General features: G+C 40.9%; 2 protein-coding genes across 2 annotated transcripts in view; both read right to left on the bottom strand.

The window, feature by feature from the left end:
* znf385c (zinc finger protein 385C) overlaps positions 1-1,132 on the bottom strand; it is a 164,680-nt gene extending 163,548 nt beyond the window's left edge. The window contains exon 1 of the mRNA XM_080445976.1: positions 902-1,132. Within this exon, the coding sequence (XP_080302102.1) occupies positions 902-965 (64 nt within the window). The 5' untranslated portion in view covers positions 966-1,132. The remainder of the gene's footprint in view (positions 1-901) is intronic.
* rab5c (RAB5C, member RAS oncogene family) overlaps positions 1-16,953 on the bottom strand; it is a 202,375-nt gene that overhangs the window by 141,157 nt on the left and 44,265 nt on the right. The gene's annotated exons all lie outside the window — the stretch shown is intronic.

The raw sequence follows: 16,953 nt of genomic DNA, 5'->3' as shown, positions 1-16,953 counted from the left end.
TATGAATGACATTTCTGTGAGTGCTGGTAATTCCTATGTCCATTTTAGAGACATGTCAAGTCAAATATATACCGCCCTTTTCATGTCTATTCCCACAGACTACTACAGGTATAGGCCTATAGCAGTAATATCCTATTCACTTTGGACTGAGATTCACCCATATACTCCCTTTGGACTGATATTTCACCATTACAAGATTTAATTCTTAGTGAAAACACAGTGCAGACCACCACTGAGGACATTATTGACCCCCTCTAATTGGATAACAGGTGAGATCACTGGGTGCACAGTCTGCACACAGACACAGGGCATAAAGGAGGACAAAGCAGGGGTGTCATAAATGTTGCCAGAATCGACCCGTTGCTATAGCCTAGGCTATACTATACAACTATACCTGGTCTTACCTGCACATGTTAGATCTGTTGGAACAGGCCTATACACCCAATTAGGCGCCATGAAACAATGTGTGGAGAAATGATCTTAATTTCTATAGTCTAAAAAAACAAATACATTTCTAAGACTTTGCCTTAGGCATCATCAATAGGGGCTTTTATGTCTCATGTGAACAGGTGTCACCTTATTATGACAATAATATTATAATAATTAAGACAATGATGGCCCTCAAAATAAACTTTAATTGCTAAATTGTTTTTCATTACGCTCATCAAGAATTCTAACATAGGCTTCTTGATGAACATAAATAAATATAAAATACGAAATAGGCAACAAAAAAGGAAGAAGAATTCAGATTCAGGACTCCTAATCTGTTTTTGAGATAGGCTGCGGTCACGTGGAGCACAAACAGAACTGAACCGCAAAACTTTGTTGGAAAAAGAAAAAGAAAAGACAAAACACAATCAATAACGTAGCGTAAACAAAAGAACATAGACTGTTGCTTTACCTGTCCCGCTCCGTTTGCGATTATTACCCCGATGCTCGTCCGCGGTGGTGGTGGTGCCCAACATCACTCGCGCACAGACTCACTGACTGCTTGCCAACGTCGAGCTCACGCGGAGTCGCCAACAGAGCTTTGAAAGCGCGCTGTCACTAAACCAGAGGTGTCCACTGTGTCCACGCACCGACGCACGATCGTGACCATTCCTTGTTGAAGTGACACCCTTACCTCACGACTTTTCTGCTCTATAAATTAAACACAATTCATAAGAAAGCCTTTTCATTTTTATTTCCAAAGTATATATCTCTCTCGCTCTCACTCTCTCTCCAGCCCCCACCCTCTCTCCTTCTCTAGCTCTCTCTCCCTCCTCTCGATCAGGATACTAGGTGGGCACTAGGGACATCTGGGCACCTCGAAGTAAAATTGGATATTTTGTCCAAAATGTTAAAAAATAAAATATTTGAAAAATGGTTTTAAGTAATGTAAAGTATACATGATGTGAACATGCATGGTACATCATTATCAGACTTAATTTGTCCTCCAACTTGTTTATGCCCCCAAATATCAATTTGCAGCTAAATATTAGACCTTAATTGTCAAATGTTCTAATCATGTATATTTTACTATATTTTCCAAATATATATATTTTTTTTTTTTACATTTTGGACAAAATAGCCAATTTTACATCGAGGTGCCCAGATGTCCCTAGTGCCCACCCATCCTGTTACCATCCTGCGCCTTAATTAGCCTACATCACTCACGTTATTATAATTTTTTTCAGTCATTTTCCAGGCCAGTGTATCGACTCACGTTCCAAATATCATGAAGAAAATGCAGGCCCTCATGTTCTAATTAACATATATTATATCAATAGGCTCCTCGGCACACATGATGTTCCCATGGGCAAATATCGGCTGCTTCCCACTGGGTGAGTGATGGAAGTAGCTTATTCAACTTGACCTCATATTAGCCTATTCATCTGCCTGTGCTTCTATCAAGGAAAATGTAGTAGTGGCAGCCAGTGAGTATAAGTATATTGACCTCTGAATGGGGTGTTTATCTTGGCAGATGTGATATGACTAAAATAGACGGTCGCAGCCTAAATAAAGATGAACTGTCTTCCTATATGGTTTATTTTCTCTAAACTACAAGAACTATATGCTTGCTGATTAATGCTATTTGACTGTTTTCATGTTTACCTCTATGCATCATTTTTATTTGAATACAAATTTGTTGTATAGCCTACTATTTTAAAATTGGCCATGGCGATAGCAGTGTGTAAAAAGGTTTGCGTGGACGGACATAATGGCCTATATTGCGCTGCATGCGCCAAAGCGCAGAGAATAGCCTCTATACCAGGGGTCGTGCCAAGTTTTCATTTTCTTGATAGTCAGTGTGTGACATATCAATTAAGTTTAATTATGACACCACATTTAATATTTCCAACTGATTTTGATTGTCCATAGGCTTTAACAACTTTTATTTTTTCATCTTCTTTAGAAATATTTTTCTTTCACATCAAGATGTAATTATCATTAGACTCAAGAGAGCAATAATCTCTCAGACTCCCTTGCCAGTCAGAGTTAGGTGTCTGAATGTAGAATTATGTGCAGGATGTAAATTGTATATAGATGTAAGGGGACTTAGTTTAACTGACTAAACTTTTTAAGTTTTAATTTAAAAAGAAAAATCCTCTCTCTCACACTTATGTGTGTGTGCCAGTGATCACCCTCCCCTGTGCCAATGTTGGCACCCATGCCTATAGTTGCCTATACCCTGCTCTATACTACAGCTACAGCGGCGAGCTTCTAAATCATGGAGAGTTACAAGGAAAAGGTTGTCAGCAGTGAGGTGATGAATGCTCTTGGATACCTATTTGAGGGTTCCAGATATGTCCTTCTCCATGCAAATGCGCTGGCACACCATTCGATCATAAAAATAACCCACAGGAAAGAACATAGCGCCCATGGTGAGCGAAACACAACACCATCTCTCCAACGACAACTTCACCTCCTTCAGCTGACCAACTAACACTCTGTGCCAGACCAGTTAAACCATGGGTCTTTATAGTTTTTCAGGCCAAGGACCCCCTAGCTGAGAGAGAGATGAAGCAGGGACCACCTCTATATTGTATGAAATTGTGTTGCAGACATTCTTTTATTTTTTTACTTGGTCTGCTCTTTTTTCCCTCTACACCATACCTCTTTGCCAAAAATAGCAGAGGCATGAGCTTGTAGATAACTCTGTAGTAACCTTGAGGACCTCCTAGGGGTCCCAGGCCCCCTGTTGAAGACCCCTGCATTAAACCATTTTGGTTAGAATTTCAACATCTGTTGAACTTTTGAAGAAACAAATCTTTAAGATTGTGTAAAAAAAAAAGTTCTGCCTTTTAGTTTATAGTAGTTTGTTGTGGTTTAAGCTGTATTGGCAGTTCTCAATGTCTGCAATCAGATCCCCACTTAATGGGGAAAGGCCTGGATGGAAGCCAAAAATAAACGACTTAAAAAGGTATTTCACTATCCAAATGATGCATTCTGTCAACCCACTGTGCTACATTAATCACAGAGGCACCTGCTGCAAAGAAGGCGTCCTTGCTCTTTATAGATGTTACTTGCCCTTTCAAATCATGGCAATGATTATGAACTGTGTCCAGCAAAGTAATTATCAAAGGACAGGTAACTCATCTTCAAACATCTGTTGATGTAATTTATGTGGACACATATTTAGTATATAAAATAGATCACAGGTTTCTATAACTCTTTAATTCTTGACCGGTCTGTCCATCCTTTGAAACTCCCACACACACCCAAATTCCTGCCATATGTCCCGAGCCTGGTTTCCGTAGCAACCGAAGGTTCCACGATGAACCTTAAACCTCATTTTCAAATCTCTGATGGACAACAGCAAGTGGCTGGAGAGAAGGACAAGAGGCATAGGCACATCAAGCAGTAGATTTGTTTCAGTGAGAGTACAGTCAAAAGGAATCCGTAAAAAATGGAATATGGAAATGTTACAGTATGACAAAAAAGGAATGGATTGTCGTTATGCTCAACAGCTCTATTTACATAATGCTGTTATACAGTAAGTTGATGAAGCCAATAGATGAATGCTTGGTAATTCAAGTATGGTATTAGTAGTCCCTTTAGTTGTGCAGACTTCTTCATTGGCATTCTGGTTTGTCCTTGAGGATCAACTGACAAACTGATGAAACACCCCTGCGCAATCAAAATCATGATTTCATATAAATGACCTTGCTTGAACAGAATAGCAGCCATCAATTCAAACATGACTCAAATTAATAAAAGGATTTCTAAAAGTTAAAAATGTTATGGTTTTGTACACAATGCCCCTTTGCCCACAGAGTTTTTGTTGTAATTTGTATTAGGCTGCTGTTAAATCAGTCATAGAATAAAGTGTCCATCTGGTGTGTCCATGAATCGCAAGGCAACTCAAAATCACTCATTATTCATTCAACTACAGCCAGTATATGATGCTACTGCTCAGTTTATGGTCACTTGCCCTTGCCATTGGTTTGTAATTAGAAGTGTCCAGTGGGTTTACTATGAAGCTAATTATGCCAGCTGCCTTGTGGCACTATGATGACCAAACGGCGGGGCAAGATTTTGACCCAGGTAAGGGGGAGAGAGGAAGTGATTTTATTCGTGAAAGAATGTTGCTTTGCCCTTGTTTCAGACATGTATCGACCTTTTCCCGTTTATCTCCTCCACATCCAGTGTGGCTCAGGCTTGGCTTCGGTTGTCCCTCCAGGTTCAATCAATTCCCCACTGTCACAACAGCATGCCAGCAGTGGAGACAGATTTGCCTGTGATTGGCAGTTGCCCATGAGAAATCATTGCTTACGATGGAGAAGCGTATCTCTCTGAATAAGATGCTCTGAGTATTTGTTTGGATGTGATAATGCGTTAATAAAGGAAGGAGACTATCTTCCTACTACCAACTGATGACTTCCTTCCCAGCTGTCGTTCTGTCCCTTCACTCCATGCTGCTCATGCTCAAACTCTATGATGGGTCAAACTAACAAGTTTGTTCCAAATTTATTTAAAAAAAAGGCACCTTCTGTTACAAATTGATGTAGACAATAACAAAAAAAAACACAATGGAATATTAGAAACTGAAAAACATTTGCACACTTAAGGCAACATTTCAGTCAATGTCGTTGAAATATTAACTCACGGATTTCAGAGAATAACTTCATCGAAATCTGTTAATAGCATTTTGGAATGAGAGCACTACTTGCTCGGGGGTTCAGTTGTTCTAGTCTCAATCGTTTGATTATATCATTAACAATGACAAAGTAAACACACTGCAGCAGACTCTTTTGGTGTACACCAACTGGGTCATGATATAAAAGCATCCATAAACTACTGTCCAGGGTGATGTATGACATGGCAATTAACCCTCCGGACCTCCCTGCCCCTGGAGTCGACTCACAGCTTCTTTCTCCAGTAGGGAGGCCTCGGAGCTCACTGAAGTACAAAGGCCCTTCAATCTCTCACACTCTTATGCACTAACAGCTTTGTATTCCACAGGGGGAGCACTCATAAAAAGCCATACATATTAATAAGCACAAATGCATACTCCCACACCTACTATATACATACACAGAGGACTCTGCATAGAGCGGAACCACTGTCAATTTAGAAGGAGCAGTGCACCTTCCAGCTTGTACAGCTTATGTGAGCATATTATTTCTATGAGTACCATCTAAAAATAGCTTACTGTACAACATCTACTGTACTTGTAATGGCACAAATTGTAATATAAATGCTGATAACAATCTATAAATCATGTGGTCTCAGCAAACAGCCTATTTCAGCCCAGGGAGTCACTTCACTGTTACAGGCTGGGGGATTTTTGGATTTTAAGCTTACATTAAAGATGATAATCAGTCACATACCAGAGTTGTACTCGTGAAAGTAAAACAAAAAAGAGATAAGGTGGTTCTGGAATTTCTCACATCTTCTACTTAGTTTGCACTCTGAGACACTTAAGGTGGTCTTGGGATCGATACTTTGAAGCAGACAGTTTCATCCCTTGGGTGCCAAAATGTTATCAAACCATTTTTGGTATCTTTAAGGTTTATTAGACAGTGGAATATTACTTTCAAGGTGCTGCCTTTCAATAAACTATTTAAGGTCACTGTTCTTTGTTTTGGTCCCTTTGCGCCCGGATAAACTCCAGGGTCTCTTCAGCCATGAATTTAAACTAAACCATTGGCAACAACCGTGTTTGGCAGAGTTTTTTTTTACATGGTGACTTGGCTGCAAGATGGCTGGGTAGATATTGTTTTAGATTTAGATTGTAAAAATGTATACACTAGAGTGGAAATGGAAAACATCTACCGTTGATGTTTCACTGAACAAAAGTAAGGCAAGCCATATCGTATTTTCAGGTAGTGTACTTCCAGTCAAAACAGAAAAAAGTACATACAGGAAAATAAATTAAAACTATGCTGGATTTCTGCCTATAGAAAAATAAATTATACCATGCATGTTACATTTATTTTGCATTTATCACAGCGTAGTAAGACAATCTTTCAATGCTTGTTTCTCTCAATCACTACTAGAAAATTCCCATAGGACTGAGCGTAATGTGTTGATCAAATGTTACTTTCTCATTGTCTTTGTTAAAGGCGCAGTGATGCACCTTTCTCTGTAATATGTATATATAATAAGTAATGTATATTAGTATTTACATGTATTTCATTACATATAACTTGTTTAGACATCTACATCTACATAAAGGGAACTCAACATTTTCCACAGTTACTCATGGCAAAGTAAGACAAAGCAGCCATTTGTGAGAAACAAGGCCACTTGTAATCAAAGGCCATTAGCCACACAGCCACAGAAAATCACTTCCTCTTTCCCTCAGTTTCTTCTGAATTCTGTTTGTTCCGTCTGATCAACTGATAAATAACCCTGCCCTATACATTGAGCTATTATTCTTATTCTATTTATAGCAAGTGTTTACCCAGCAAGCATGCAATCTGATAGCAATATGTTTTTTTGTGAATATCTATCTCACAGATGTGCTTTCATGTTATTCATGACCTTGACAATCTGTTCATACAGGTTAGGTCATTTAACCATTAAATAAATTGATAACTGTATAATTACATGTAACCTCACTGATATTCATATTCTTCTAAATTCTCATATTGTGCAGCTCTGGAATCAAAGGTCTATGTTTAAGAATCAAAATGATAATTCACTTGATAGCTATTTCTTTTTCTTTTTCAATTAGTTCCATGGGAAAAAACACTGCACTCCTTCACTGCACCTCTGATTGAAAATGAAGGCGAACAAGTATAACGCAGACTGATTGACATGATTACGCATGCATTGAATGAATATCCACTCACATACGACGTAGACAGTGAGGAGGACCACTTGTGATGCTCATTACCATGTTAAATTTTGTGAGGAAAAATTGTTCACTCCGTTAAGTACTATAGAGCAATGATTTGTGATCTGTGAGACCATTATTTTATTCGTTTTTTAAAGAATAATTTCTCTGTCATTTCATATCATTGCATGGTGCGTTCAAGGTTGAACAATTTGAACCGTTTATATCGGCGTTTAAGAAGGCAGTGAGGTGGAAAGTTGCCAAGAGAGCCTGAGGTTCATCATTTATTTTCCTTGATCCTCACAGACAAGGCAGCGGGTCGTTTTTTTTTTTTTTGCGTTCTCCATTTGACCTCTATGACTCTTATTGTCATCTCCTCTTCAACTTGTCTAGCTACTTCCTGTCAATCACCCCTCTCATCCGTCCTTAACCCATTAAAGCATGCATCTGCGCCATTTTAGATTTGAGCTATATTTTAATCACTTTAACCATTATTTTAAACTTTTGCTATTCAAAAATAGCAGATATACATGCTCACATCGTGCCGTAGTATGAGCTTGTAGATCTATTTTTGAAAAATCATAAAAGATTGTGCAAATCTTTGAATATATACATTTTTAAAAGCGGACATTTTTAACTCAAATCTTTGCTTCTGGGGGTTCCTGGAACAAAATATTTTAAGATTTAGAAGATATTTTTAGAATCGTCTTCAGGTCTTACATCCACCGCCAGAGGTTAATCTCATAATGTACTCACCAGTGCCAAGGTGTTTTTGTTGTTTTTTTGTTTTTTTCATGTCGCCATAGATCTTGTTAAAATCCTTAAGATTGAGCCGTGAACGGTCTGTTTACATCCGCGAGATCTCCCTGTATCTCCCAGTGAAAACCACGTGTCAAACGGGGCATCCATGTTTGAGTTAGAGCGGATTACGTTAAACAGTGAAATGCGAGGAGAAAAAACTACAGGAAGAGAATTGAGTTTCAGTTTCGTCTGTAGAATGGGAGCGGGCGTGATCGTCGAAACCGGATCCCAAATAATTCTATTTCCTGTCATCAAACCGGAAACGGAAGTGGATCAAAAAAATTCCGAAAGTGCACCCGGACCGCGCATGCGCGAAAAGACCGCAGCCCGTAGGACTACGGGCTCGGCGCTTAACCGTTGGATTTAACGGCCCGTAGAACTACGGGCCCGGCGGTAAAGGTGTTAATGTGTTAAAGGACCACTTCACCCATTTTCAACCTATCTTCATGGTCCTCACTAATTAATGCTCATTACAATGTTTTAACATTTTTGTCTACTCTGTCTGTGTCTCAGAGGAGGGCTGTGGACGGTTCAGAAACCTTCCTACCAGCGAACATCATCGGTTGGCAGGTTTGGTCGTTTCAAACTAGATTCCGAGCTTCATCGATTCATTACTTTAAATTTTCTCATTAATATACAATGAACAATGACTTCTATTTCAGCATGCTAACTTTCCCACGAAGAGAAAAGGTTTCTATTAGCTTGGAATCTCCATCGAAAATATCATTGGTAGACTGAAATGGGTCCATCTCATAATGAGCATTAGTGAGGACCAATTATATGACAAGGTTGTAAATGTCCATGAAGTGCTCCTTTAAGCCCACAAATGGCTGGAAAATAATTTCTTAGGCTGGTTTTGTTTGTCTGTACTTTTTCTCTCCGAGTTGTTGTTCCCTCACAACTCATCCTCCTTCAATGCAATCACTTCTTCTATGCCCCCCCCCCCACCACCACCACCCCCCCCCCACCCCTCCCCTCTGCCTTTCTTTAATCGTTCTGTTTTCTGCTGAAGGTTACTCTTGCCTGCAGGGCTATGAAAATGTCAGGAAGGCCCCACTCCATTTTCAGCTACATAAATAGCCATTTCCCGCCAGAGCAAACCCACTTTCCCAGCTTTGACCTGCCACGTTGCACATCACACTTCCCGCCTCCTTCTCTACACCACCTGGTCCTGTTGCCGCGGCTGCCACTGGTGGTGGCGGGGTGGGGGTGGGGGTGCGGTGGTGCTGGGGGTGGGCTGCTGTGGGGGGGGTGGGGGGGTTATTGAGGGTAAATTAACAGCTCACTTTCATGATTGTGACTATAATGTAACGCGTGGTTCTCCAAGTGGGGTCCGGGGACCCCCAGGGGTCCTTGAGAGAGGGTTCCAGGCGGACCATGGCAAAATATGTTAATAAAGCATAAAAATCAGTTTAACCACTTTAACCGTATATAACATCGGCTATTTGAAAATGGGCAATCTATATAAACTTGCAACGTGTCGCAATAGGACGCATGGTATTGGGGGGGGGGTCACAAAATCTTTTCAGATGGAGGTCCGCGGCTAAATACATATCTTAATTTGGGGGTCCGTGTCATGAAAAGGTTTGAGAAATACTTATGTAACCGACTACCCCCTCGTCATTTTACCTAATATAGTAGGCACAGTAGCCTACAGCATTTCCATTGGGTACATTCCTCTGTTAACTGTAGGCCTACTTTCTTTACATACTGTATACTCATTGTTTTATCGCTTATTTAGCATTTTCTTCAAAAGGCAAAAATGTATCTTTTGTAATAATTCAATCACTGTGTGGCCACGTTTTTGTTTTTTTTGTAACATGAATAAAGACAAATATGTTCATTGTTAGTTAAACTCTTTTGAAGGCGTTGAAATATAAAAATGTCATTGTGTGAATCAGCCGTGCTCGAGGAGAATGTTCATTTTACTTTCTGGGGCTAACAAAATGAGCTGAAATAGACTTAATATCCTCGTCTCCAACCAACCTGTATTCCCCCTGAAATAGGCTATTCATAATATTGTAATTTTTCAGCATGGAAAGAAATATGGAAATCTGTGTTCACTGGCAGACAAAAGAAACGCACTTATGGATTTAAAGGGAACGAGAAAAGGAATCCTTACTCTTTTGAAATAACTGAAAGCTTCAAATAAGATTTTGGTCCCAGAGCTTCACTATCAGTCTGTGTGTGTGCGCTTTCTGTGATTCTTAATGGAGTAAACTAAAGTGATTTCTTTAATTAGAATAGGGTTTCTGGTGACAAATTGGTTGAAAACTGCCAGTATACTTTGAAAATAAATAATACTGTGCATGTGGTAAGGCTTGGTGCATCACAAAGTTGTCTTGCGTATATAGGTGTAGAAGACCAATTTAGGAGGTCAGATTACCTGTACATCAATATCCCTGGGGTAGAAAGCAAAAAGATCTAAAACCAGTTCACTTGCTGATATCAAAGCAAAAATGTTGTCAACACGTCTGTGCTGTTAATACGTGATTTAATAATAGCAGCAAATGTTTCAGTCCTCGACTTCATAATCAAGGCCTGAAACATGCACTGATCTCAGTATGTGGTCTGGTTTTGTAGGCTTTCTAGCCATTGAAACTAGCCATAACGTAATTGTGCGCTTGCACATGTGCCCATGTCATAGGTGCGTGGGTTATGTTGTCACATTTATAAATGTATGTTGGTGTACTGTTAATCAGATGTGGGTTTGACATGAATGGTGGAATTTGCTCTGTGTCTCTCTGACGAATTATAAAACAGTCGATAGTGCTGCGATTTGGTCGCTATCACTCCCTCTCTCACCATCTCTCTTTTTGTCTGTCGTGCAAGTGCGTGAGTCTAGCCACAGAAGAGACAGAAGTAGCAATCTTTATAACCGTTATCAATGGGACCAACAGTACTTCACCACAATGTATCGATAGCCATGGCATTTCAGTGTGAGCTGACTTGTGCCGGAAGGACAAGTCCATTGTAATTGACTAAAGCAGATCCAATACGCCTAACGGACACCTTCCGTCTCATTGGCTAAATGCACTCCATAGCCTTGCGGACACATATCTATCTGAGGTTATGTTAAGATTACAGTTGTCGTTTTGAATATTTGGGAATTGAGTTCCTTGACCCACTGGCAGCGTGCACAAGAAATATGTCGCTGATTAATCTACTACTTTGTAAGATCAGCTGAGGAGAGACAAACAGACAGAATGGAGAAGACATACTGTAATTAACCTTGTTGGCGTGTTTTCACATTCGCCCCATACAGCCCCCATGTCTGTCCAAAATGACAAAAATAATAAAGCATTTAGAGCAGGCAGCCAAAGCACGGCAACCAGCTTTCAGTCAATCTATGAAAGTAAATCAAAGTGTGATTGCCCCGACGCGAGTTGTGGGTTGCAGCTGTCTGAACTCGAGGAAGCAGCAGGAAATAGCATTTCTATGACATATGGTTAAACTTTCTCACTTGCGGCGCAAGAAGTACCAGCCCTGGCATAAACTGATATAAGCTCAAATTGGCATTTTGGCTTGCAGGGCGCCTCTGTCTGTGCAACAGACAAGCATCAATTTGTCCCATCACTTTGGGATGCCTTTTTATTCTAGCAAGACACTGGCATTACTTCATTGACATTTGTTTTTTATGTCGTTCAATATCCAACATACCAAATATGCACTACTATAGGGATTTGCGAGTTCAAATTTATGTCTACAAGGAAGTTAATCACAATTATGATTATAATACTATGTTGGACATCATGATTTCTATGGGCCAGGCACAAAGACGGTAGGAAACTTCAACTGAGTTGCTTGAAGCATATGCTCTGGGTGAGTAGGTGTAATTGAAATGAATAGGTGGCCATTGCCCATACACCTGACCATACCTCATCCAGTTCATCCCTGGGGCTGACTCTGCATTCTTTGGCTTGGGAATCCTGGTGATCTTCATAGAGGTACCTCCCATGTGGGAAGCCGGGATTGCGTCCTTATTGCTGCTCTAGTGTCCCCTACTGGTTGGTTGGTTGCCAGATCAATGTAGAAGGGAACTGGGAGAGATGGCCTGGTGAGCAGTGGGCTCTCCTCACTGTCAGGTCAGGTGAAAAGAAAGAACTGTTGACTCCATCAATGTGTATCGAAGGAAGCACATGGTTGTTTACACCCTCCCCAGACCAACAGAGGAGAGTGACAGGGACTACAATACACACAAGAGAACATTTAAATAATGTAAACAGTAAAGAAATTAAATAAAAAGTTACTCCTGAACTTAAGTTTTCTCTATCAATGTGCTTGTCAGAAGAGGACTAATATGCAGAACCACACAGATCAAGTCAGGTAAAGATTTATCAAACAGACCACGAAACTTACTTGGCAGTGAAATTGGCAAACATAGCAGGGAATACAAAGGCAGGAAAACACAGTAACAACATCTACAAACTGGCAAGGGAACACTAAACACAGAGAGTATTGTTTGAATAGGCCTAAATCAGGACTAACTAGACACAAGAACATAACTACAATCAACACATGATAGGTTAGAGCTACACAAGACAAAGGTGAAAAACATTTACCAATTACAGGACAGGTGAGACAACACAGGTAGCGGCAACAAAGCAAAACAGTGAAACACTAGCACATGACTACAAAATAAAAGCATTAAAGTAAAACCCTACATACACCACAGAAAACAGGAAACATAAAATATCACTACAAAATAAAACACAGCGACAGATCCTGAAAGTTTCCATAACTCCATAAAAGTACATGTAATACAGCAAAACCAACACCTAACCCCTCCATCCCCTCACCCCGGCATTAACATGTACACACAGAGAAACACGTTATGGTAAGCTAATGCACACACTCACAGGCAAACAATCAGGCTAATTTAACTTGGTGTCCTCGCCACTGTTCCTTTCTGAGAAATAAATGTGGCAAGGCCGCGGTCACTCCATACTACTCTGCTGTGACAGACAATGGCTTTCGACAGCTTGATCGAATTAATTGGCTTGACGTGGGGTGGAAGGGGGATAGATGTACCATTAGCTATTGAAAAGCAAAAAGACTGACAAGTACAGCATTTTTCTCAGAAATAATTGAGAGGGAGGACTGCGGATAGTAGGAGAGTGATTGGTACAAAGGAGAAGGGCTTCAGATGTGGACAAAGAGATATATTTTGTGAAGAAAATGAGACTGCTTTGTTTCCCCTTCCATAGCCAGTGTCAGATGTTCTGCTGTGCTCCGTCTTGTGAAGCGTGACTCCCTTTTCTCCTTTAGACACAAAACCTATCATTTGGACATTTATGGATAGAACAGAGAAAACAGCTTTGCACAGGGACAGGAATAGACCGGTGAAGGATGTGAAGTGTGGGGGTGTGGTGACGGCATGAAAAAGTGTTCAGAATCGGAAACGGAGGACATTTGTCCCAGGGGAAAAGTGTACTGTACTGCTAGGTAGTACATATAAAAAGTCACTGGATGTATAATTGCTATTATAACATACCTTGCCAGGCTGAAACGGAGGGAAAGTGACGCTATGGTGGAGATGCAGAAGGGAGCAGCATGCAAACTGAATATCTTGGGCAGACCACAGGTCTGAAAGAATGCTCCTTAGAGGTCAAGGCTAAGGACAGAAGGCAAGAGGACGGAGGGCATTCTAATTGGATCTGTCAGATCTCAGTTAATGTAGTGCTTCTATTAAGCAGACCTGCATCTCAAGGCTTGCACAGCCAGAGCCTCCTGCAGCTCGCCAGCCCTGATCGATGGCTTTGTTTTGCTGCTTTGCTGTTGGTATTAATGACTGATGATGGCTGCATTGTTGTCTCTAACCATATCCTCCATTTCTGAATGACCACGCAAATATGAACTTGCTTTAGTGATCGCAGCCGTGTACACCAGGCAAAGGAATCACTCACTATGAATTGAGTACAAAGGACCCCAATGGAAACAAGCCAATGGCTTTCTTGGTTTTTTTTATTCCTATTAGCTGACCTTGTATTGAGCTGTAGCCTAACTTCATGTGCTTTTTTCTTAAGTATTCAATCAATCAATATTACACTCCGCCAGAGTCCTACAAATCAATCTGTTGATGGCATTTGACTTCTCTTAACATATCTCTGGTTCCATGCACTGCCCAAGTGGGTTGTGAGATCAGCAGGCCCGTCGAGACCGCTTTGTCGTTGTCCATCTCCCGCAGCATCATGTCTCCGTGAGCTTGTCCTGTCTGGACAAGGTCACAGCCTGTGACATCAGCCAAAACAGCCCTCATAATAAGTCTTTCTCCTTCAGCATAATGCTTCTCTTCCTCATTTTCTCTCTCTTTTTCATTCACTCTCTCACCCTTAATCCCCCACTCCTCCTTATAAGCTTCTGCCAAGTCTTTTGATTATTCAACCCTTTTCTCTATTCACCTATACCCTACCACTCACTCTTTCCTCATTTCCATCTTTTCCGTCAAATTTTTCCAAATAATTTTCATGGCAGGTATTTTGCAACGTTTTCCTTTCACCTTTGTTTTGTTTGGTTTGTGTGAAAATAATATGCAGCCTCTGAAATGCATTTCAGAGGCTAGCCTTTTCAGTGTAGTGATGGCAGGATGTTTTAGTTGCGTTATAATGTTGCCTCAGTGCCAGTCTTAGATACTTTTATAGGTTATTTTGCCTTGATCGCTATTTCCCCCCACACAGCCTTGCTTTGAACATCAAGCCTCCCACATAGGGAATGGTCCGTTTCTCTCTCTCTCTCTCTCTCTCTCAACCATTTACAAACCAAAAAAAACATGTCATTATTACCAATACAACAGGCTATCAAATCATTGAGATGAGTCCACAATAATCCCTGTAAACCTGACTGACTCAACATTTTAACGGATTAATAACAGGGATTAAAGAGACAGAGCTGCGGTCGACGGCAGTATCATTAGATTGGAAGAAATACTTTTTTCAGTATATGAACGAACCACCCACCCACTACAAACATACACACAAACTCATCACATGCATGTATGTGCGCACACACTCATGTCCCACATTCAAAAAGGTCTGAAATAAAATTATATAAGATTTTATCGTCAGAACTTAATTTTGCCTATTTGATTTTACCTGGCAATCAAAGGTACTATATTGGATTTGCCATGACAAATCGGGATATTTTTTATTTGTATCTTTTTTAAGATAGGCGACTGATTGAGGTCATGTTGTGTTAGGAAAGAGATATCAAAGACACCCACCCCCTCCCCAGTCCCCTCATATCCCTATAAACTCCACGCCTCCATACATAGATAACTTGAACACTGTACGTCCTCGCGGCCTTGTCGCGTGAGCTGGCAAATCACTTTGAACTAGATGAACACGACAATGGTAATGTCATCAGCTATCTTGACAATGATGGTAACTATAGATCCACTGCGGCTGCTGTAAAGAGAAAGACGTACAAGTGCCATCACCTGCCTCCGTCTACAGGAAGACTGGCCTGAGCCAGTTTACTGCCAGAGAACACCGGCACCGTGCTCAGACAGCATGGGCAGCTGGCTGACAAGTAGGCCTATTCCCTGATGCACATATGTCCCAATGACCGACACAGTGTACACACAAATTGTACAAGGTATTCGTTTGTGTGCGCGCGCGCATGTTGAATGAGAGAGAGAGAGAGAGAGAGTGTGTTCCTGTGTTTGGGTCCCAGTGAGAGAATAATGTGAACACTGGTTGAGCAAGTGAATCTGCAGACCGCATGAGACTGTGCACGCTGTGTTGTGCAAGACTGGTCTGTCACTCACTGATGTCAGTGTCACAGGGGTAACTTGCAGCCTGCAGCCAAGAATTCTAGCTTGCAATGTTATATGCTGTTCTATATAATACCCACTCCCCAGTTTGATCTCTAACCACTTTCATTTCAGTTCTATGTACAGAAATACCATATCGACCGGTGGGTTTCTGCAAGTAGTCATGACAACTTTTGATAGAAACACTCTTTTATTGGTAATACACTCATAAATTCTCTCAATCCAACTCACTCTCCCTATGGAGAACTGAAGGGTGGGGCTGCCTGCTTGAAATATCCCTATTGCTAAAGGTGTTAATCACAAAAACAATAAATACATGGTCACATAAAGCAACATAACACATCAATTCCCCCCATCGCATTACCTTATCAAACAAAACAATAAAACCATACATACCATACATTGTCGAGGTAGACCAGACATCGGCTCAAGGGACCCGGCCAGGACCCTCTTGATCAATTGCTTGGAAGTGGTAGGGGCATTGACTCAAAACTGATGATGGAGAAACGGTTTTGGGCCGAACCTTGGGCCTAGCTTAAAGGAGTAGTTCACCCAAAAAATTACTTATTTTCTATCAATTGCACACCCCATGAAGCCTTGAATCCATGGATTTATTTGTGTTTTTGTCGCATTCCTAAGCTAATAATTTGATTCATGTCTCCTCCTAATGTATCCGGTAGGAGACACAAAGTAGATTCTTTGTGTCTCCTACCGGAAATACACCCGGGCATCAAATTATTGGCTTAGGAATGCGACAAAAAAACTAAATAAATCCATGTATATTCAAGGCTTCATGGGGTGTGCAATTGATAGAAAATAAATCATTTTTTGGGTGAACTCCTCCTTTAACTTGCTATTACCCGCTGTGGAGGTCCAACATGTTTAACCAGCTGGAGCCCGGTGATGTTGTCAAGGGCGTCATTGATGCAAGGCAGCGTATAGTCTTTGTGGGTCTCCGCTTTCGGCTGCCAGTAATCCACACAGAACCACTCTTGAGCTGCACAGGCACCTTCTGGCCAGTACGAGGGCCAGTATCTTTGGCAGATCTGGTACCATCACCCGACAGCGAGTGTCTGCTTGCTTGCCTTCAACTACCGTAGCTTTATCTCAGCCTCTT

This window comes from Gymnoscopelus braueri (assembly GCF_963280865.1).
Source record: "Gymnoscopelus braueri genome assembly, chromosome: 13".
Lineage (NCBI taxonomy): Eukaryota > Metazoa > Chordata > Actinopteri > Myctophiformes > Myctophidae > Gymnoscopelus > Gymnoscopelus braueri.
Note: the sequence above shows the minus strand (reverse complement) of the source record. Positions and strands in the feature narration are given on the sequence as shown.